This window comes from Bombina bombina, chromosome 7, assembly GCF_027579735.1.
Source record: "Bombina bombina isolate aBomBom1 chromosome 7, aBomBom1.pri, whole genome shotgun sequence".
NCBI classification, from domain to species: domain Eukaryota; kingdom Metazoa; phylum Chordata; class Amphibia; order Anura; family Bombinatoridae; genus Bombina; species Bombina bombina.
Genome location: NC_069505.1, coordinates 567,041,965 through 567,067,021, shown reverse-complemented (window position 1 = coordinate 567,067,021; position 25,057 = coordinate 567,041,965). Strand labels below are relative to the sequence as shown.

The window sequence follows — 25,057 nt, the reverse complement described above, 5'->3', positions numbered from 1 at the left end:
TGTTTGGGTTTTACCCCCAAGCTGTGGATGTGAAATGGGTAAAGAACAGCACTTTTGAGGTTTACTCAGAGGACGTTAAACAGGTTCTCCCCAACCCTGATGGAACCTATCAACTTAGGGTCTCTGTAAACGTGACAGCTGAGGACAGGTACAATTACGCCTGTCATGTGGATCACAGCAGCCTGAATAAGACCATAATCATACAGTTAGGTGAGTCTCTTAATTTGAATTGAAATGCAATCAATGAGAAAAACATGACATAACAAAGGTCTTTTATGAAAATTTGACAATATTCAATGCATCAGGATATACTTTTCAAGCAGAATTTTGAATAGTTTCCGAAGTTTGTTTAACAGTCGACGCAGTTTGGCCACTTTTAATGGATTGGAATGACATGGAAACAAAGCCAAAAACCACCTGAGATGAACACACAAATAGATAGATAGATAGATAGATAGATAGATAGATAGATGCAACACAAGTAATAACAGTGATATGTTCATTACTCACAGATAAATATTCACTTAAAAAACCAGTAAATACAGTAGATTTGCATAATCAACAAATGCAAGATAACAAGACAATGCAATAGTACATGGGGGCCGAATTATCAAGCTCCGAATGGAGCTTGAAAGAATACTGAGTTTGGGTGTACCCAGGTACACACAAACCCAAATAGGGGGCGCTTCCTAACACTAAGTATACAAACAATAATAACATACAACCACAGTGCAAATAAAATATATAAAAAAGTGTATAAAATGTTTTATATATAGACCATATGATAACAGAACATAAAAGTCCAATGTAATCCAAATGGCGGCTGCTTTCTGTCAGAGGACGGTCAAATCCTGATATGTAGTGATCTGCAGAAAAAGAACAGAGGCACCACCATAGCCTAGTACCACCAACACAGCGGGAAAAAGGTGCAGAATATTAGATTATACTCACAAGGAAAAAGCACCCAGTGGTACTTATGGAGTAGACTGGAGCTTCACAGTGGTCCAGCTCACTGAATACAACCAGAATTTATGTTCAATCCAAAGAGACCTTGATGAAGCCCTCCTATAACCTGACAACTGACTTATCTCTGCTAAACTTCATGATAAGAGAAGATCACAGATAAAGTTTCAGAAAAAAACTTACATACCAAATGGAGCTTGATGCCCCTGAAGGCTCACATGGAAACAGTAGTTATGAAGCAGCGGACGAAAGACCGCTGCTCCAAAACTTGTCTGCTGCCTCTGAGGCTGTGGTCTTCAATCCGCCCTATCCTATACGATTGGCCACGAATCTGCAGGGGGGGTATTGCACAAGCAGTTCACAAGAACTGTTTGTCTAATGATAAATGCCAACAGCGTATGCTGTCGGCATTTATCAATGTGCAGCGGACATGATACGCTACATCATATCATGTCTGCTCGCACCTTGATAAATTGACCCCTTAGTCAGAACTTCAAATGAGTAGTAGATTTTTTTCTGACAATTTTAAAAGTTATGTCTATTTCCACTCCATATGTATCATGTGACAGAAAACAGGTTAACACCAGCGCTGTAATAAACTTGAAAAAAACTTTTATTGGATTACATAAAAAGCGACGTTTCTGGGCTTAACCCCTTAGTCATGCTAAAAGTACATACACATCTTAATGGCTGTTTAAACACAGTTTGGTGCCAAACACTTCTGTTTTGGGAGCAAAGGCTTCATCTAGTGGTCATTCTTTTGTATAACATCTCTATACCGTTTCTATGAGTATATGTAACAATATAAAAACAATGTAACAAACCTTTGCAGAATGGCTATATTAATGTGTTAATCTCTTGTTTGTTGTGGCAATACATTTCTCACACTAAATAGTAAATCTCACATTTTTAAACACAAAGTTTTTCACTATTTACTTAATACCATTTAGATCCATTACTAAATGATGTAATTCAAATAAGTCTATATCTATTTAAGTACATAGGTAAATTTCCTTTCAGGAACTTTAGTGTATGAAGAAAATTCTAAAGAAAATGTAAGAAAATTTAAGGAAGATTTATCAACTCTTTACTGTCAATTTACATGGAATTAATTCAAAAGAAACAGGATAGGTCAAAATCCCTATTGAGTCCCTTAGGTATAAGGGTCTCTAATTTGTGGATCCATCAAATTTCTTTCTGTTTTAATAATTTTTCCCTATCCATTGCATTTCTGGGTACCTTTTTTTGTTCTATAACCTGCCACCTAAGTTGACTTATGCTATGCCCATTTTCCAAGAAGTGTTTTGAAAGGGGAGCCTCTAAATTTTTCCTCCTTATATTTGAGCGATGTTGACTTAATATGTCTTTGACTTTTTGTGTGGTCTCCCCTTAGTAGTAAAGGGAACATGGACATTTAATAAGATAAATCACAAAATTACTGTCACAGGTGTAAAATCCCTTAATGTTAAAACGTCTACCACTATGGGGATGGAAAAAATGAGGACCTTTTATTATAGAGTTGCAGCTCACACAACCAAGACAGGGGTAGCTGCCATTTCTCCTGCTTCCAATATAGGATTGTGTATCTCTACGGTCTGTCCCTATATCGCTTTTTACTAGATGGTCACGTATGTTTCTAACCCTTCTATAGGCCATAAGTGGTGTTTGCTTAATATGATCTATGTGTTGATTGCACAAAAGTTTACACAAGATCTTAATACCATGGTGAGGGGATTACAATTTACATTGTCATATAGTGAGGAGACAATCACATTCTTAGATACAAGGGTAACCAAGGGTGTTAATAAACTAAACATAGATATTTACTCCAAAGAAATGGATACAAATACCCTCTTCAAGTATAATAGTTTTCACCCAAAAGGATTGATAGATTCGTTGCCCAAGAGCCAACTGCTAAGGGTACAAAGAATAGTTAGTGAAAAAGAGAATAAAGAAAAAAGACTCTTAGAGATGACAAATAAATTGCTGAAAAGGGGTTACCCACTCAGTTTAATCAATAAATTGCTGAAAAGTGGTTACCCACTAAGTTTAATCAATAAAAAAATAAATGAAATCCAGCACCCTATCCAAAGAGAGGGTAAGAAGAATAATAAGGACAGATTAGTGTTTGTTTCACAATATAACCCACACAGTAATACAATATCTAAAGCCATAAGGAAACACTGGCACATCCTGACAGATTGCAATCAACACATAGATTATTTTAAGGATCCTCCACTTATGGCCTATAGAAGGGTTAGAAACATATGTGACCATCTAGTAAAAAGCGATATAGGGACAGACCGTAGAGATACACAATCCTATATTGGAAGCAGGAGAAATGGCAGCTACCCCTGTCTTGGTTGTGTGAGCTGCAACTATATAATAAAAGGTCCTCATTTTTTCCATCCCCATAGTGGTAGAGGTTTTAACATTAAGGGATTTTACACCTGTGACAGTAATTTTGTGATTTATCTTATTAAATATCCATGTTCCCTCTACTACTTAGGGGAGACCACACAAAAGGTCAAAGACAGATTAAGTCAACATCGCTCAAACATAGCGATGTTGACTTTCCCCTTGCTTTCCCCTTGAACCCCTTAGAATGTAAGCCTATGAACCCAGCTGTTTGCAGATCACCTTCATAAGAGCCGACTACAACAGTGAAACTCTCGGCAGGGCCCTCTACCCTGTATATTGACTATACAGCCGGGCAAAGTGGTCCTCCAGACGGGCAGAAGTCTTCATCCAAGCCGGCCAGAAGAGGTCCTCCAGACGGGCAAAAGTCTTCATCCAGGCGGCATCTTCAATCTTCATCCATCCGGCGCGGAGTGGCTCCATCTTCAAGACATCCGTCGTGGAGCATTCTTTTCCATCGACGTCGAAATGAAGAATGAAGGTTCCTTTAAATGACGTCATCCAAGATGGTGTCCCTTGAATTCCATTTGGCTGATAGAATTCTATCACAACATTCTGTTGGCTGATCCAATCAGCCAATAGAATGCCAGCTCAATCCTATTGGCTGATTGCATAAGTAAATAGGATTGAACTTCAATCCTATTGGCTGATTGCATCAGCCAATAGGATTTTTTCTACATTAATTCCGGTTGGAATTCAAGGGACGCCATCTTGTATGACGTCATTTAAAGGAACCTTCATTCTTCATTTGGACGTCGATGGAAGAGGATGCGCCGCATCGGATGTCTTGAAGATGGAGCCGCTCCGCGCTGGATGGATGAAGATAGAAGATGCCGCCTGGATTAAGACTTCTGCCCGTTTGGAGGACCTCTTCTGGCCGGCTTGAATGAAGACTTCTGCCCGTCTGGAGGACCACTTCGCCCCTGGCTTCGTTGAGGACTTCGGCCCGGCTAGGTGAAGACTTCTCAAGGTAGGGTGATCTTCAGGGGGTTAGTGTTAGGTTTTATTAAGGGGGGATTGGGTGGGTTTTAGAGTAGGGTTGGGTGTGTGGGTGGTGGGTTTTAATGTTGGGGGGGGGTATTGTACTTTTTATCAGGTAAAAGAGCTGATTACTTTGGGGCAATGCCCCACAAAAGGCCCTTTTAAGGGCTATTTGTAATTTAGTATAGGGTAGGGCTTTTTATTTTTGTGGGGGGCTTTTTTATTTTATTAGTGGGATTAGATTAGGTGTAATTAGTTTAAAAAACTTGTAATTATTTTATTATTTTCTGTAATTTAGTGTTTGTTTTTTTGTACTATAGATAATTGTATTTAATTGTATTTAATTGTAGTTAGTTTAGGGAATTCATTTAATTATAGTGTAGTGTTAGGTGTAATTGTAACATAGGCTAGGTTTTATTTTACAGGTAAATTTGTCTTTATTTTAACTAGGTAGATATTAAATAGTTAATAACTATTTAATAACTATTGTACCTAGTTAAAATAAATACAAAATTGCCTGTAAAATAAAAATAAATCCTAAGCTAGCTACAATGTAACTTTGAGTTATATTGTAGCTAGCTTAGGGTTTATTTTATAGGTAAGTGTTTAGTTTTAAATAGGAATGATTTAGTTAATTGTAGTTTTTAATTTAGATTTATTTAAATTATATTTAAGTTAGGGGGGTGTTAGGGTTAGGGTTAGACTTAGATTTAGGGGTTAATAACTTTAATACAGTGGCGGCGACGTTGGGGGCGGCAGATTAGGGGTTAATAAGTGTAGGTAGGTTGCGGCGACATTGGGGGTGGCAGATTAGGGGTTAATACATATAATGTAAGTTGCAGCGACATTGGGGGAAGCAGATTAGGAGTTAATAAGTATAATGTAGGTAGCGGAGGTGTCCGAAGCGGCAGATTAGGGGTTAATAATATAATGCAGGTGTCGGCAATGTCGGGGGCAGCAGATTAGGGGTTAATAAGTATAATATTAGGGGTGTTTAGACTCGGGGTTCATGTTAGGGTGTTAAGTGAAGAAATACATTTTCTTTCCCCATAGGAATCAATTAGGCTGCATTAGGAGCTTTATGCTGCTTTTTTGCAGGTGTTTGGTTTTTTTTCAGCCGGCTCTCCCTCATTTATTCCTATGGGGAAATCGTGCACAAGCACGTTTTACCAGCTCACTGCTACCGTAAGCAGCGCTGGTATTGAGGTGAGATGTGGAGCTAAACTTTGCTCTCCACTCACTTTTCTGCGGCTAACGCCGGGTTTGTAAAAACCCATAATACCAGCGTTGTCTGTAAGTGAGCAGTGAGGGAAAACTGCTAGTTAGCACCACACAGCCTTACCGACAAAACTCGTTATCTAGGTGATTGTTTTTTCTACTAATAAATAATATTAAATAAAACAATAACTGAATTAAAGACATGTTTTAATTTCCAATATACAGGTAGCCCTCAGTTTACGCCGGGGTTAGGTTCCAGGAGGAATGGTTGTAAATCAAAACCATTGTAAATTGAAACCCAGTTTATAATGTAAGTCAATGGGAAGTGAGGGAGATAGGTTCCAGGCCCCTCTCAAAATTGTCATAAGTTACACCTAATACATTATTTTTAAAGCTTTGAAATGAAGACTTTAAATGCTAAACAGCATTATAACCCTAATAAAATAATCACACAACACAGAATATATAATTAAACTAAGCTAAATGAACAAAAACATTTGCTAAACAGCATTAAAAACCTAATAAAATAATCACACAACACAGACTTCACTTGCATTTTTCTGCAAACAGTTCTTTCTATGCATTCCAGTCTGAACTGATTTATAGACAGGAAGATCTTGTTCCTTTGAAATCTGCTTGATAGCTCAGGTCTGGTTAAACTGATTAATTTCAGCGTGCTTGGCTTTGCTGCAACACAAGCGGACAGCTCCACCTACTGGCTATTTTAATCAATGCACTGCTTCTCAATGCTTTTCAATAGCAGTCACATGACTGGAAAAAAAGGTTGTTATTCTGAAACGGTGTAAATTGAACCGTTGTAAAACGAGGGCCACCTGTAATTTACTGGAAAACACTAAAAACTAATTGTGATATTTTACTCCAAAACAAATACCCAGATATTCAAAAGGGCTCACCTGAATGCCAAAAATAATGAATACCGACAGATACTAATATGTTTCACAGTGAAATGGTAGCAGGAACCTAAAACAATGTAGATGTATCTATAAGTTCTGTTGTGCATACTCATACAGAATAGCTACAAATGTAATATATGACACTTTAAGATGTGATTCAATAATAATGAAAAATATCATTACAAGCTTCCATTAATTTTTATACTTGACTTTCTATTCATATTTATTTGACATATACATTTGTATTCAGACAAATCTGTATTCGTCTGAATATTGCCTAATTCATTAATTCGGCACAGATGGGTTTGTGGCAATTTAGGGGTTCATAGTGTAGGGTGATTTATTGCGATTATGGTTGTGATGGTTTAAGGGTTAAATAGTGTAGGGGTTAATTGGTGTAGGTAGTTTTTTATTTTATGTTTTCATTGTAGGCATTTAATTTGTTTTAATGAATTTCATTAAACAAATGTTTGTTAACTACATTCATCTGAAACTAATGGAATGCCTAACTAAAGTTGGATGACCTAAAAGGTTTGAAAATTTCAGTCAACATAATTCTCAATTATTCATATGAATTATTGAATAATTAATTGATTTATATGTTTTAAAAATGTTTCATGTTGCAATACTAGCTGTAAATGACATTTTTACCCCTAGCTAAAAACTAGTCCTTTTAACAACAGCATAAGACAAGTCACAAAATTTAATTGGCCTCAATAATCATTTTTCATCTTCTATTGACTTCAATAGTAGAAGAAAAAAATGGTCCCCTGCCACTAATGCAAAATGAAAATTTAACAGCTTTGTAAGCTGTTGGATGGTATAAAAAAAATTTAGCAGCCGCTTTAGTGACCGAAAATGATTGACAGCACTAAGGTGAACAAAGTCTATGTGATTTATTAACCTGAGAACTGAGTGAACACTCAAGGGAAGGATACATTTGTTTTCAATAGGCTCAAAGGGTATCATTAGAAAAAAAAAATCCTAAAATCTACAGGAAAGGGATTTCTGATGGGATGGAATCCTAGAGTTGAATTACTCAAATAAAGGAGAATACAAGAGGCGCACTAATGATATTAAATCAGATTTACCATAGAAGTTTTATCACGGCCCTCATCGCTCTAGCGTACCCATTATTTTTAATGAATATCGGGACCATGCTAAATAGCACTGATATTACAAGTTGAAAGTTATGGGTTGTGCTCAAGCAAAAGCCTAAATAGCACTAGAGAAATTAACGCGACTTGAGAGGGTTAAAAAATAAATTCACAGAATACACTACAACAAATTTATTAAAATAAAGTATTACAGTTTGGTATACAGTATTATATATACAAAAATATATACATATAAAAAATATATATTTAAAAATAAAAATAATATTCTCTTCTTAGTGAAGAAAAATAGAAATGTAAAGTATTTCTAACACATCTGTGGCTTTAGTACAGTTGGTCTAGCGCAGTTTCGGGTTAGCCCATGAACAATAAATAGAAAAGGCTTTCTTTAGTGTGCCCCATAGAAGTCTATGAGGGAGTAAGCATGGTCGCGATATCCAAAGTCCTGAAGTTAGCTCATGAGCTAACTTATTACATTCAACATGTAATACCAGTGCTAACCTGACAGCACTATTTTTTTTTTTACCTTGCGTGCATTCATGAATTAGTCCGCCGCTTGTAATCTGGCCCATATACATATGGGCCAGTTTACAATCATAAAATAGTACAAAAGTTATCGGCACCAAATTACTCCCCAAAGAAAGTCTACTTGCATACATATATCTCAGTTGATATTGCCACCGGTAAAATCACTTATAAACCCGGTATAAGAAAGCTGACTTGGTACGCTCCTTCACCACTCACCTCCGCTTCAGGGATCAAGAAATAACGTGCTTGGTAGATACAGCCATACCTCTCAATACCTTCAGAGCTCTCCGACTATACGGTACCACTATCCGCTGATGCGTTCTTGGACGTGGACTGCAGATCACACTGCTCCGCTTAGTTCAGCTCCGTCTTCCAGATCTCGAGGTATCTCGGCGTCTGACGTCACAGGATCAATTCCCCCGGCATTCAGGTTCTCGCGAGAGGTGAGTGGGCTATGCTTCCAGGAAAAACGCCTTCACCTCCGTGCAATTCCTTCGTTTCAGTGATTCAAATAGCAAAAAGGGATCAAGGATGCACTGGTAGTCGATCAGACGTTTCAGAAAGATTTATTTGAAGAAAATTTTAAAAGTTCATAAATGGACAAAACTTTTTCTTAGACAAGTGTGAGGGGTTTGTTCCACCCCGAGGACTGCTTGCTGACACGTTTCGGCTCCACAAGCCGTAATCGTAGCTGCAATCACTTGCTCTAATGATCCTTAAGTACCATTTAGAGCCAGCTAATAGGTTAAAATCAGTTACACCCTTTTTTTTTTACCTGGGGCGGAACAAAGATTACCCTTAAAGTCTACATATAACATATATGGACACAATTAGACAATTTTTATATGTCCATATAAAGTATTAAGTATATATATTAGTATTAAGCCTTTATATGGACATATAAACATTGTCTAATTGTGTCCATATATGTTATATGTAGATTTTAAGGGTAACTGATTTTAACCTATTAGCTGGCTCTAAATGGTACTTAAGGATCATTAGAGCAAGTGACTGCAGCTACGATTACAGCCTGTGGAGCCGAAACGCGTCAGCAAGCAGTCCTTGGGGTGGAACAAACCCCTCACACTTGTCTAAGAAAAAGTTTTTTAAAACTTTCTTCAAATAAATCTTTCTGAAACATCTGATCGACTACAAGTGCATCCTTGATCCCTTTTTGCTATTTCAGTTTACAATCATACCATAAATGCATTTCAAACACTTAATTGAAATGTGTAATTAAACACAAAATTCTGACTCTGACATACAAGACTCTCAATAGCACTGCTCCCCCCTATAGCTCAGACATTGTCTCCAGATACTCTCCCTCCCATCCCCTTCACTCTGCTCATGACATACAAGACTCTCAATTGCACTGCTCCCCCTATAGCTCAGACATTGTCTCCAGATACTCTCCTTTTCATCCCCTTCGCTCTGCTCACGACCTCTTTCTCTCTTGTTACCTCACATTCCAATCTACAGGACTTCTCCCCTACTTTGCAGAACTCTCTGCCTCACTCCCCTAGTTTTGAAAGCTTCTAGCACTCCTTAAATACTCTATTGTTCTGTGATGCATACAACCTATACTAACCTTTCATGACCCCAGTTCCTCTCCGCCTTTGTTATCCCCTCAAACCCCCTTAGCATGTTGTAATGCTTGTGGGATACTCCTCTATCAGACCAAACTCGGCCAGTAGTCTTGTTATCCTGGCGTCGAGCCGGAATGATAGGGAATATCCCAGAGCAGAGAAAGTCAATGAGATGAGGAAGATGGCACTCACCACAGGCAGGACAGTTCCCAGCAGCAACAACAGAGCAGTCCAGGGATAAAGCACAAGAATGGTCAGGCAGGCAGGGATTGGCAACAGTAAATAATCCAGCAGATTAAGGGTTAAGACAGTTAGAGTAGTCAACAGACAGGCAGGTTTAGAAACAGTGATCAGTCCAACAGTTTAAGGGTTAAGGCAGGTAGAGTAGTCAGCAAACAGGAAGGTTCAGCAACATTGATCAGTCCAGCAGTTTAAGGGTTAAGGCAGGTAGAGTAGTCAGCAAACAGGCAGGTTCAGCAACAATGATCAGTCCAACAGTTTAAGGGTTAAGGCAGGTAGAGTAGTCAGTAAACAGGCAGGTTCAGCAACAATGGTATTTAGGTACATAGAACGATCTGTCACACCCAGGAGCACACAGAGTAACAACTATACTTGGGCAGTGTCATATCGTTAGTGCAGGATTTAAATAGGCGCAGGATTCACACCAGTGACCTCCTACTGGCATCAGGAGCGTGCAGCGATGATGTCAGCACCGCACACATCCTGAGCTGACACTGCCCCTGGCAATGAGCAGGAAAGAGACGCCTGAGCCGACACTGCCCCTGGCAATGAGCAGGAAGGAGACGCCATGCCCCTAGCAATGGCTAGAGCGGCACTGTGTGACAAAGCCCCCTCCTCAAGGGTTCCCTCTGGGAACCAGAGTTGACCTCAAAGGATGAGCAGTATGGAATTTGGAGACCAGAGATGGAGCATGCACATCACAGACAGGAACCCAGGAAGGATCTGCCAGGGAGTAACCCTTCCAATGTATCAGGTATTGCAGTTGTCTGCGCCTGTATCTGGAGTCCAGGATCTTAGCTACCTCGTATTCGGGGTCACCACGGACCAGGAGCGGAGGAGCTCGGAGCCGGGTATACCTATTCTTGATGTAAGTTTTAAGTAGAGAGATGTGGAAGACTGGATGTATGCATAGGGTTTTTGGCAAGGCCACTTTGTAGGCAACAGGAGACAGTCTTTTCAGGACCTTGTAAGGGCCGATAAACCTAGGCCCCAATTTGTGACAGGGTTAACGTAGACACATGTGCCGAGTAGATATCCAAACACGTTCACCCACTGGGATGGCATGTACAGAAGTCCTATGACTATCAGCAAACTTCTTATATCTAGAGACAGCTGAACGTAGCTGAGAGCGAATACATTGCCAATGAGTGGTGAGTCTCATGACGTGTTGGTCTGTGGCAGGGACCCCAGTGGAGTTGAAAGAGGGAACACATGAGGTTGATACCCTGCTGCGGCTTGAAATGGAGAACATCGAGAGAAGAGTGCCAATGAATGTTTCTTGCCAGCTCAGCTAGGGGTAGCAACTCAGACCAGTTGGTATGGCTAGCATTGACAAAGGCTCTATGGTAGGATTCAAGATCCTGGTTTGCTCTCTGTTAGTCCATTGGTCTGTGGATGGTAGCCAGAGGACAAGGAAACAGTGGTTCCAATCAATTTACAAAAGGTAGAGATAAACTGTGAACCTCTGTCGGAAACAATATTCACAGAAATGCCATGCAGTTGTACTACAAGCAAAAGAAAAAGGGATGATAACTCTTGAGCAGAAGGTAGTTTATTTAGTGGTACAAAGTGAGCCAGTCTAGAAACGCATTCCACCACAAACCAGATAACTGTATGGTGGTCAGAAGGAGGAAGATCCACAATGAAGTCCATTGTTATGTGTGTCCATTGTTGTTTGGGAATGGACAATGGATGGAGAAGCCAGGAGGCAAAGACCGGGGAGTCTTGTTGGCAGCACAAGTTGTGCAGGCTTTGACTAATCCTGAGCATCAGACTTGATAATAGGCCACCAAACATGTTGGGAAAGATGCTTGAAAGTCCTAGTCGAACCGGAATGTCCTGAGAGTTTGCTATCATGAGCCCAGGCTAGCACAGGGATACGTAGATTCAGGGGTACAAAGAGGATATCGGAGGACATGGGGGCTCCAGGAGGTTTACTAGACTGAGCACATTGAAATCTTTGCAGAAGGGTTGTATTGAGTTGAGCAACCACACAGGAGGGGGGTATGATATGTTCAATAGGAGCTTCTGAGGAATCACTTGAATGAGGTAACTGATGGGAAAGGGCATCCGCCTTCTTGTTCTTGGTCCCAGGAAGATAAGAGACCACAAAGTTAAAAAAGAAAAGAACAAGGCCCACCTGGCCTGTCGAGGATTGAGTCAATGAGCAAACTCTAGGTAAGTCAGATTCTTGTGGTCGGTGAGAATCTGAATAGGATTGGCGCTGCCCTCTAACCAATGACGCCATTCAGTCAAGGCCATCTTAATGTCTAAGAGTTCACGATTACCCACATCATAGTTCCTTTCAGCAGGAGTAAAGCGTTTAGAGAAAAAGGCTACAGGTTGTGACTTGGAAGTCAAAGCGTCCCTTTGGGTGAGAACTGCTCTAGCCCCTATCTCGGAGGCATCAACCTCTAAAGTGAACTATAGGTCAGGATCAGGATGGCGGAGCACAGGACCTGAACAGAAAGCCTTTTTCAGGCAAGAGAAGGCATTTTCGGCCTCAGGAGGCAAATGTTTACATTTTTTTCTGTTTTGTTTATTCAATGAGAGGAACTACTGTTTGAGAAAAGTTCTTTATAAACTTGCGGTAAGAGGTAGGTTGAGGCCATTCTAGTACCGCGGTGAGTTTAGCAGGATCCATGGCAAAACCCTCCTTCGAGATGACATAACCAAGGAATTGGATTTGCACTTGATCAAACTCACACTTTTCTAGCTTGGAATCTCTGAGGCGAAGAAGCGTTTATCTCTGAGGCGAAGAAGCACCTGTCTCATGTACCTATGATGCTCCTCAGTGGAAGAGAAAACAAGGATATCATCCAGATAAACGATGACAGTTTTCTCTTCCACTGCTCCTCAGTGGAAGAGAAAACAAGGATATCATCCAGATAAACGATGACAGTGCGGTTGAGGAGGTCACGGAAGACATCGTTGACAAATGCCTACAAGACTGCAGGGGTGTTACACAGCCCAAAGGGCATTACAAGGTATTCATAATGCCCAGATCTTGTGTTAAAGGCGGTCTTCCATTCGTGGCCTGGAGAGATGCGAATCAGATTATATGCCCCCCGTAAGTCCAGTTTCATGAAAAAGCGAGCAACCTGGAGTTAGTCATACAGTTTGGTAATCAATGGTATGGGATAGTGATTCTTGGTGGTAATGTTGTTCAAGGCCCTGTAGTCAATGCAGGGTCTGAGCCCACCTTCCTTCTTACTGACCAAAAAGAAGCCGGCCCCAGCAGGAGAGGAGGAAGGATGAATGAAACCTTTAGCTAGGTTCTCTTGTATATACTCCTCCATGGATTTGGTTTCAGCCTTGGATAGTGGATAAATCCTCCCTTTAGGAAGTGGGGCTCCAGGAAAGAGGTTGATCTTGCAGTCATAAGGATGGTGGCAGCAAGTCGGCTGCTTTTTTCTCAAACACATCTACAAAGTCTGTGTATACTGAAGGAAGGTTTGAAGGAGTCTGTATAGTGGGCAGAGTAATGACTTTAGCAAGGCAGGAGTGGAAACAGGAGGTACCCCAGGAGGCCAGTTGTCCCTTAGTCCAGTCAAACTGTGGATTGTGTACCCGAAGCTAAGGCAGACTAAGGATAACAGACTGTGCTGGGGAATGAATGACCTCAAACTGCAGCTATTCAGTGTGGTGGACTCCCACAGTCAGGGACAGGGGTGCTAACTCAAAATGGATCACGCCTGAACCAAGGGGGGTGCCATCCAGGGTAGATATTTTGAGACAATGTATTTTCAGCAGAAGAGGCAAACCAGCTTGAATCATGAAACGGTGATCCAGGAAGCTGCCCCTGAATTAATGAAGGCTTGAGTGTGGACAGTATTCTAAAGGAAGGTAAGGGTAACAGGTACCAGGATCCAAGAGGAGTGAGGGGATTTAGTTGAGACCATGCTTACAGGTACCCCAGTGTTATCCTCTAAGCATTAGCTTTTCCCGGCTGAACGTCACAGTCCTTTAGTTGGTGGGTGTTAGATCCGCAATAAAAATATTGAAAGTAAAATAGAGATACACAACAGGCAAAACACAATAGAGATTTAGGCCAAGAAGGTATCTATAAGAGGCGCCAATATTAATTACTAAATGTATTTAGTGATCAAATATATATGCATAGATAAACCAACGCATATGTATGTAAAAGGTTAGTGATATAAACTACCTTAAACAGATGTATGACAGGTGTGTCAAAAATCTAGAAAGGACTCTATGCAGTTTAAGGAATATGATGACAGGTATGTCAATGCAACAAAATATTCAGAAATAGCAGAAACAAATATACAGACTATTACAATGATACAAAAGCCCATATATAATGGTAATATAAAATAGTGTCCTATAGCGTTGGACTTATCCAATAACAGAAAATTCCACGGTTTCAGGAAGCTCCTCTAGTGTGTCACGCCACGACACAAGGAAGATAGGTCTAAAATACAAAAGGTAGAGGGCGCCACATAGTGCAAATCAGGCAGGTAACCAAATGATACAAATATAGGTGAAAATCTACTCACGTTGAGGAAAGCACAATTGTGCAATATGGGCAGACCGGAACCAATGAGTCATCCAGCAGACACCTAGGCACACTTGGAGATGAAGGTATCCTCGTCCCACCCAGAGGGAGTCCAGAGATATTCCTTATTGTCCCAGGGAATGTCAGACAGTGGTCAGTGATAAAAATCAACTCTCATTGAGGCGCAATGGCAACAGCCAAAGGAGTAAGCAGCAGCGAGAGAATGGATAATAAGAATTTATTTAAAAAGTTAAAACAATGGCAACGCTTTCCTCCGCATCACAGCACGGTTTCATCAGGCTATATAAACATTCTCACAGCTGCAAAACTTATACCTAATAATGTCCAATAGGCAACCAGAATGATAACACACCCACAGAATGCATAATTGTCATAAACAAAAAAAAGTCCCAGTAATTGCAAGATCTGTATAATCTTCCAGATAACAGAATGATATCTATCATAATAATATTTAAAGCAACTCTATTTGTAAAGGCGCTATTCATCTCAAATGAAGGGAGTGGTTATAGTCGATAGTTTCGTCATCACAATGAAAGCCCAATCAAGTGGAGGGGCGTGACTGAAGTGGTTATGTATGTCAAACATTAGTATACATTACCACTAAACATCAGGACCGATGCAGAACAGTGTGACTAATGATATACCTAGATCTTCTGCAATTTATGAGAGGATAAAAAGGAAATGAATGTATAGTGAATCTACGATGATTAATCATATGTGGTCATATTTCATAAGTGAATATAAGTGCGATCATGTCAGAAATATTGGGCCCAAAAAGGAAAGAAAAGGGGAGGGGGGCGTGACTATAGCATGAAAGTGATAGGGTAGCGTCACTCCACTACTGCTAAACAGCACAGCTAATATGGAATGAGTGGACTATGATCAGCCCAGATCTTCTAAATTTATGGGTAAAAATATAGAGAAATTAATCTACTATAATGTATCTACAATGATAGATCATATACAATCGTATTTCATAAGTAAATCTAATTAAATATAAGTGCGATTGTGACAAAAATATCATACCCAGAAATGTAGGAGGGGGCGTGACTATAGCATGGGAGTGATAGGTCAGCGTCATCGTGAATAGGGAACAATAACAATGTCACCCACAAGACCCCACATAGACTACCGCTACATATATAGAATTTGTTAATCAATAAGCGCAGATATAAGGAACACCACACTAGCACTCCTATTACACATTATTTATGATCTTATATCACATTCCCTATTCCAGTTCTGCTGGTGTTTTTAGGCTCATCACTCCTCTTGTTTTTCTATCGGGTCTTCATGTTGCTTTACTAAATCATTTATGGTTCATAATAATTTCCTTATGTGTCTCTTTGCACGTTAGTGGTTGCGATACATATGACGTATGGTATACGTCTTTTTAATTATACACCTTCTATTGCACCTTTCTCACCCTTTAATTGGTGCACCTATTGATTAACAAATTCTATATATTTAGCGGTAGTCTATGTGGGGTCTTGTGGGAGGCATTGTTATTGTTCCCTATTCACGATATGATTTGCACTTGCATTTTGATGACGCTGACCTATCACTCCCATGCTATAGTTATGCCCCCCTCCCCCATTTCTGGGTATGATATTTTTGTCAAGATTGCACTTATATTTAATTAGATTTACTTATGAAATAAAATTGTATATGATCTATCATTGTAGATACATTATAGTAGATTCATTTCTCTATATTTTTATCCATAAAATTAAAAAAATCTGGGCTGATCACAGTCCCCTCGTTCCATATTAGCTGTGTTGTTTAGCAGTAGTGGAGTGACGCTACCCTATCACTTTCACGCTATAGTCAGACCCCCCCTCCCCTTTTCTTTTCTTTCCTTTTTGGGCCCAATATTTCTGACACAATCGCATTCACTTATGAAATATGACCACATATGATTAATCATCGTAGATACACTATACATTCATTTTCTTTTTATCCTCTCATAAATTGCAGAAAATCTAGGTATATCATTAGTCACACTGTTCTGCATCGGTCCTGATGTTTAGTGGTAATGTATACTAATGTTTGACATACATAACCACTTCAGTCACGCCCCTCCACTTGATTGGGCTTTCATTGTGATGACGAAACTATCGACTATAACCACTTCCTTCATTTGAGATGAATAGCGCCTTTACTAATAGAGTTGCTTTAAATATTATTATGATAGATATCATTCTGTTATCTTGAAGATTATACAGATCTTGCAATTACTGGGACTTCTCCTTTAAATGAATAAAAATAATATATATATGTTATATTTTTGTTTATGACAATTATGCATTCTGTGGGTGTATTATCATTCTGGTTGCCTATTGGACGTCATTAGGTATACGTTTTGCAGCTGTGAGAAAATGCGTTGCCATTGTTTTAACTTTTTAAATACATTTTTATTATCCATTCTCTCGCTGCTGCTTACTCCTTTGGCTGTTATCTCTTGCCATTGCACCTCAATGAGAGTTGATTTCCATCACTGACCACTGTCTGACATTCCCTGGGACAATAAGGAATATCTCTGGACTCCCTTCTTTGTGGGACAAGAATACCTTCATCTCCAAGTGTGCCTAGATGTCTGCCGGACGACTCATTGGTTCCGGTCTGCCCATATTGCACAATTGTGCTTTCCAGAATGTGAGTAGGTTTTCACCTATATTTGTATCATTTGTTTACCTGCCTGATTGCCCTATGTGGCACCCTCTACCTTTTGTATTTTAGACACAATCAGCTAGATTTAGAGTTTGGCGTTAGCCGTCAAAACCAGCGTTAGAGGCTCCTAACGCTGGTTTTGGGCTACCGCTGGTATTTAGAGTCAGTCAGGAAAGGGTCTAACGCTCTTTTTGCAGCCGCGACTTTTCCATACCGCAGATCCCCCTACGCCATTTGCGTATCCTATCTTTTCAATGGGATCTTTCTAACGAAGGTATTTAGAGTCTTGGCTGAAGTGAGCGTTAGAAATCTAACGACAAGACTCCAGCCGCAGAAAAAAGTCAGGAGTTAAGAGCTTTCTGGGCTAACGCCGGTACATAAAGCTCTTAATTACTGTGCTCTAAAGTACACTAACACCCATAAACTACCTATGTACCCCTAAACCGAGGTCCCCCCACATCGCCGCCACTCTATTACATTTTTTGAACCCCTAATCTGCCGACCGCACACTGCCGCCACCTACATTATCCCTATGTACCCCTAATCTGCTGCCCCTAACACCGCCGACCTCTATATTATATTTATTAACCCCTAATCTGCCGCCCCCAAGTCACTGCCACCTACCTACAATTATTAACCCCTAATCTGCCGACAGGACCTCACCGCTACTCTAATAAATGTATTAACCCCTAAAGCTAAGTCTAACCCTAACACCCCCCTAAGTTAAATATAATTTAAATCTAACGAAATAAATTAACTCTTATTAAATAAATTATTCCTATTTAAAGCTAAATACTTACCTGTAAAATAAATCCTAATATAGCTACAATATAAATAATAATTATATTGTAGCTATTTTAGGATTTATATTTATTTTACAGGCAACTTTGTATTTATTTTAACCAGGTACAATAGCTATTAAATAGTTAATAACTATTTAATAGCTACCAAGTTAAAATAATTACAAAATTACCTGTAAAATAAATCCTAACCTAAGTTACAATTAAACCTAACACTACATTATCAATAAATTAATTAAATAAAATACCTACAATTATCTACAATTAAACCTAACACTACACTATCAATAAATTAATTAAATACAATACCTACAAATAAATACAATTAAATAAACTAACTAAAGTACAAAAAATAAAAAAGAACTGTTACAAAAAATAAAACAATATTTACAAACATTAGAAAAATATTACAACAATTTTAAGCTAATTACACCTACTCTAAGCCCCCTAATAAAATAACAAAGCCCCCCAAAATAAAAAATGCCCTACCCTATTCTAAAATAGAAAAAAATCTTTTACCTTAACAGCCCTTAAAAGGGCTTTTTGCGGGGCATGCCCCAAAGAATTCAGCTCTTTTGCCTGGAAAAAAAAAATACAATACCCCCCCCAACATTACAACCCACCACCCACATACCCCTAATCTAACCCAAACCCCCCTTAAATAAATAAACCTAACACTAAGCCCCTGAAGATCTTCCTACCTTATCTTCACCACGCCGGGTATCACCGATCGGTCCAGGCTCCGATGTCTTGATCCAAGCCCAAGCGGGGGCTGAAGACGTCCATCCTCCGGCTGAAGTCTTGATCGAAGCGGCGGCTGAAAAAGTCCATCATCGGGCAGAAGTCTTCATCCTATCCGGGCAGAAGAGGAGATCTGGACCAGTAGACATCTTCATCCAAGCGGCATCTTCTATCTTCTTCCATTCGATGACGAGAGGCTCCATCTTCAAGACCTCCGGCGCGGATCCATCCTCTTCTTCCGACGTCCTAAAACAGAATGAAGGTTCCTTTAAGGGACGTCATCCAAGATGGCGTCCCTCGAATTCCGATTGGCTGATAGGATTCTATCAGCCAATCGGAATTAAGGTAGGAAAATTCTGATTGGCTGATGGAATCAGCCAATCAGATTCAAGTTCAATCCGATTGGCTGATCCAATCAGCAAATCAGATTGAGCTTGCATTCTATTGGCTGATCGGAACAGCCAATAGAATGAAAGCTCAATCTGATTGGCTGATTGGATCAGCCAATCAGATTGAACTTGAATCTGATTGGCTGATTCCATTAGCCAATCAGAATTTTCCTACCTTAATTCCGATTGGCTGATAGAATCCTATCAGCCAATCGGAATTCGAGGGACGCCATCTTGGAGGATGGATCCGCGACGAAGGTCTTGAAGATGGAGCCGCTCGTCATCGGATGGAAGAAGATAGAAGATGCCGCTTGGATGAAGATGTCTACCGGTCAGGATCTCCTCTTCTGCCCGGATAGGATGAAGACTTCTGCCCGATGATGGACTTTTTCAGCCGCCGCTTGGGCTTGGATCAAGACATCGGAGCCTGGACCGATCGGTGATACCCGGCGTGGTGAAGATAAGGTAGGAAGATCTTCAGGGGCTTAGTGTTAGGTTTATTTAAGGGGGGTTTGGGTTAGAGTAGGGGTATGTGGGTGGTGGGTTGTAATGTTGGGGGGGGGTATTGTATATTTTTTTTTCCAGGCAAAAGAGCTGAGTTCTTTGGGGCATGCCCCGCAAAAGGCCCTTTTAAGGGCTGGTAAGGTAAAAGAGCTTTTCTATTTTAATTTTAGAATAGGGTAGGGCATTTTTTTTATTTTGGGGGGCTTTGTTATTTTATTAGGGGGCTTAGAGTAGGTGCAATTAGCTTAAAATTGTTGTAATATTTTTCTAATGTTTGTAAATATTTTTTTTATTTTTTGTAACAGTTCTTTTTTATTTTTTGTACTTTAGTTAGTTTATTTAATTGTATTTATTTATAGGTATTGTATTTAATTAATTTATTGATAGTGTAGTGTTAGGTTTAATTGTAGATAATTGTAGGTATTTTATTTAATTAATTTATTGATAGTGTAGTGTTAGGTTTAATTGTAACTTAGGTTAGGATTTATTTTACAGGTAATTTTGTAATTATTTTAACTAGGTAGCTATTAAATAGTTATTAACTATTTAATAGCTATTGTACCTGGTTAAAATAAATACAAAGTTGCCTGTAAAATAAATATTAATCCTAAAATAGCTACAATATAATTATAATTTATATTGTAGCTATGTTAGGGTTTATTTTACAGGTAAGTATTTAGCTTTAAATAGGAACAATTTATTTAGTTAGATTTAAATTATATTTAATTTAGGGGGGTGTTAGGGTTAGGGTTAGACTTAGCTTTAGGGGTTAATACATTTATTAGAGTAGCGGCGGGGTCCGGTCGGCAGATTAGGGGTTAATAATTGTAGGTAGGTGGAGGCGACGTTGGGGGCGGCAGATTAGGGATTAATAAATATAATATAGGGGTCGGCGGTGTTAGGGGCAGCAGATTAGGGGTACATAGGGATAATGTAGGTGGCGGCGGTGTACGGAGCGGCAGATTAGGGGTTAAAAAAAATATGCAGGGGTCAGCGATAGTGGGGGCGGCAGATTAGGGGTTAATAAGTGTAAGGTTAGGGGTGTTTAGACTCGGGGTTCATGTTAGGGTGTTAGGTGCAGACTTAGGAAGTGTTTTCCCATAGGAATCAATAGGGCTGCGTTAGGAGCTGAACGCTGCTTTTTTGCAGGTGTTAGTTTTTTTTTCAGCTCAAACTGCCCCATTGTTTCCTATGGGGGAATCGTGCACGAGCACGTTTTTGAAGCTGGCCGCGTCCGTAAGCACCGCTGGTATTGAGAGTTGCAGTGGCGGTAAATTATGCTCTACGCTCCTTTTTTGGAGCCTAACGCAGCCATTCTGTGAACTCTAAATACCAGCGGTATTTAAAAGGTGCGGGGAAAAAAAGCCAGCGTTAGCTACGCGGGTCGTTACCGACAAAACTCTAAATCTAGCCGAATAAAAATATAGTCTCAGTCGCCTTCTTCTTTTCCTTTCAGACTCTAAGGGTTTGAAGGAGGAGAGATCCATGGGTTCCTCTACTGAGGTAACTGGAGCTGCTGAAGGGGTAGCGGATGCTGCCGAAATGGGGCGAATAGGAGGATGGGAAGGGAGGATCCTCCTTGTTCGGTCTCTCTCGGCTTGCCTTTCCTGAATGCGAGAGTCCAGATTGATATAGAGCACTATAAATTCATCCAAAGAAGAATGAATGTCATGATAAGTGAGTTCATCTTTGATGCGTTATGGAAACCCCTCCTAAAGGCTGACTTGAGAGCACTGCCATCCCAAGTGGTTTCAAGTGCCAAGGTGTGGAACTCAACGGCAAATTGTGCCACAGTTTTATTACCCTGGCAGAGATCCAGGAGAGAATATTCCGCAGCAGAGGTATGGCCAGAAGTCCCAAACACAGAAGACAAAGCAGAAATGAACTCATCAGCATCATGCAGGAGTGTAGAGTTCTGTTCCAAAAGAGGAGAGACCCAGGCTAGGGCCTTGTCCTTTAGCAAGGAAATGATAAAGGTCACCCTTGACTGATGAGACAGAAAGGTGTAAGGATCATTGCGGAAGTGCTGCCTCCATTGGTTTAGAAAGCCCCTCAGTAGTACCTTCATACTTGTCAGGCAAGGGTATCCGGGGTATACTTCCAGAAGCAGAGGAAGAAGTCACAGTACTGGAAGTAGGGGCTGGTGGTGTAGCAACAGGAACGGCATCCCTCGCTGCAATTAGTAAGGAGAGCTGAGCGGTAATAGCCTCTAGCTTGGAATCCATATTCTGCAACTGTTTGGTATGGGTTCCCAACATCTGTTCATGAAGATAAATAGCTTGTGCCACCTTATCTGGCTGTATGGCCCAAGTGAAATGTAATGCTCGTGGGATACTCCTCTATCAGTCCGAACTCAGCCAGTAGTCTTGTTATCCCGGCGTCGAGTCAGAATGATAGGGAATATCCCAGAGCAGAGAAAGTCAATGAGATGAGGAAGATGGCACTCAACACAGGCAGGACAGTTCCCCGCGGAAACAGCAGAGCAGTCCAGGGATAAAGCACAAGAATGGTCAGGCAGGCAGGGATTGGCAACAGTAAATAATCCAGCAGATTAAGGGTTAAGACAGGTAGGGTAGTCAGCAGACAGGCAGGTTCAGCAACAGTGATCAGTCCAACAGTTTAAATGTTAAGGCAGGTAGAGTAGTCAGCAAACAGGCAGGTTCAGCAACAATGATCAGCCCAGCAGTTTAAGGGTTAAGGCAGGTAGAGTAGTCAGTAAACAGGCAGGTTCAGCAACAATGGTATTTAGGTACATAGAACTATTTGTCACACCCAGGAGCACACAGAGTAACACCTATACTTGGGCAGTGACAGATCGTTAGTGCAGGATTTAAATAGGCGCAGGATTCATGCCAGTGACCTCCTACCGACATCAGGAGCAAGCGGCATCAGCGCCGCATGCATCCTGAGCCGACACTGCCCCTGGCAACGAGCAGGAAAGAGACGCCTTAGCCGACACTGCCCCTGGCAACGAGCAGGAAGGAAACGCCGCACCCCTAGCAATGGCTAGAGCGGTGAGGCATGACACATGTAAGCCAATGAGCCCAGCTGTTTGTAGTCACCTTCATAAGAGCTGACTACAACATTGCAACTTTTCTCAGGGCCCTCTACGCACTTGTTCCCTATAAATGTTACCTTCATATCATGATAATGTTTATAACGCTACAGAATCTGTTGATGCTTTACAAATAACTGCTAATAATTTTATCAAAGGGATTTCAAACAGATTGAAATAGGATAAAATTTGAAATCCATGGGAGGCACATTCCATGGTTATTTCTAAAGGACTGTAAATTTGAAATAGCCCAAATTATATTTAAATGTCATGAATTTACTGTTATTACTTTATTATAAATATTTGGATTAGGAACCTAAAATAAGCTCTTCTTGAAACAGAACCGTTTAAATCAGTTCTCATATTTTCACTTTTCTTGTCCTATTTAATTTTCTAAACAGAACCCAAGGGGAGCAACACAGGCAGCATATTGATTGGTATAATTGTTGCTGTTGTCATTCTGGTTATCATTGCTGTTGTTGGAATATATAGATACAGGAATGCAGGTGAGTTAGAAATTAAAAAATTAATGAACGTTTTATTGATATTTTATCTACATGCATGTTATGCAGATGCACAAAATAACTTTTATTACTTTTCTCTGTCGCTCATAGACAACATTACTTTTTATTGTCTACAACCTCTCTATATAACATTTCCTATTGTTCCTCTCTATAACTCCCCTATTGATTCTCAAATTGCTCACATAATTCTCCTTTGTTCTCCACCTATTGCTTCATGTAACCTCTTCATGCTACAGTTCCAAATAATGTTGCCTTATGGCTCCTCTTATTGTTGTTAGGACAGTAATAAATTCTGTCTAGGGAAGAACCCAGATACTGAGAAGTGGCTAGATAGTAAATGGTAACACTTCCCCAAAACAATGAGTAAAACCCAGAACTTGACTCTATATAGGTAGTGAAGGATAGTAAAAGGATACCGTAGAGTAGTTGGACAGGCTGGGTCATCATGCCACAGTCAAATATGGTAGAATCCACCAAGCAGGGAGTAGTCAGAACCAGCAGAGACCAGAAATCCAGGTGGACAAAAGTGGTACGAAATCTTCAGGCAAAAGAGTAGTCAGTAGCAGGCTTAGGTCCGAATCCAGGTGGACAAGAGAGGTGACTAATCATCATGCCACAGAGAGGTCAAACACCATCCAAAAGGTGAGAGGGAGGTGAAAGGCAATGGAAAATCCAATGAACAAGCAAAGTTGGCAATACAATATCAAACAGTAGATACAATTTCACCAATGTCTTCAGTGATCAAAGGTGGACAAGTATCCTGTTTGGGAACTTTTCCACCCATACCTTCTTAAATATATGTCATAATTTATTCTATTTACTCCTCTTATTCCACCATAAAACAGCTCCATATATTTTGCCATACCACTGTCTAAAACCACTCCAGAGTTTTACTTCTATTGTTCAATGAAGAATATCTCCCTATAGATCTTCATGTTGTTCCATAAATCCTCTTCCCATATTTCCTTCTTTTGGTCCATACAACATATCATTTTAACCTCTGTTGTTCTATATAACCTCTCCCTATAACTCCTTCTATTACTCCATAAAACCTCTCACTTTAACTCCTCTTATTGCAATGAATAACTACTCCCTATAACTCCTACTATTGCACCATATAACCTCTCACTATAATTCCTCCTATTGCACCATATAACCTTTCCCTATAACTCCTCCTATTGCATCATATACCCTCTCCCTATAACTCCTCCTATTACACCATATAACCATCCATATAACTCCTCCTATTAAACCATATAACCTCTCCCTATAACTCCTCGTGTTGCACCATATAACCTCTCCCTGCAACTCCTCCTTTTGTCCTATATAACCCTCCCTATAACTCCTCCTATTGCACCATATAAATTCTGCCTATAACTCCTCCTATTGCATCATATAACCTCTCCCTGCAACTCCTCCTTTTGCACTATATAACCCTCCCTATAACTCCTCCTATTGCACCATATAACCTCTCCCTATAACTGCTGCTATTGAACTGTATAACCTCTCCCTATAATTCCTGCTATTGAACCATATAACCATCCTTATAACTCCACCTATTGCACCATATGACTTCTGCCAATAACTCCTCCTATTACACTATATAACCTCTCCCTATAACTCCTCCTATTACACCATATAACCATCCTTATAACTCTTCCTATTGCACTGTATAACCTATCCCAATTACTCCTCCTATTGCACAATATAACCTCTCTCTATAACTCCTCCTATTGCACCATATAACCTCTCATAACTCCTCCTATTGCACCATATAACCTCTCCTTATAACTCCTCCTATTGTACCATATAACCTCTCTCTATAACTCCTGCTATTGAACCATATGACCGCTCCCAATAACTCCTCCTATTGC

At 40.1% G+C, this 25,057-nt stretch overlaps 1 protein-coding gene across 1 annotated transcript in view; it reads left to right on the top strand.

Annotated features, from left to right (window-relative positions):
- The window catches only part of LOC128636580 (hereditary hemochromatosis protein homolog), a 152,779-nt gene that overhangs the window by 111,234 nt on the left and 16,488 nt on the right, over positions 1-25,057 (top strand). Inside the window, exons 4-5 of the mRNA XM_053689573.1 lie at positions 1-210; positions 23,061-23,165. The exon at positions 1-210 is cut by the window's left edge and continues 63 nt beyond it. Of these exons, the coding sequence (XP_053545548.1) occupies positions 1-210; positions 23,061-23,165 (315 nt within the window). The remainder of the gene's footprint in view (positions 211-23,060; positions 23,166-25,057) is intronic.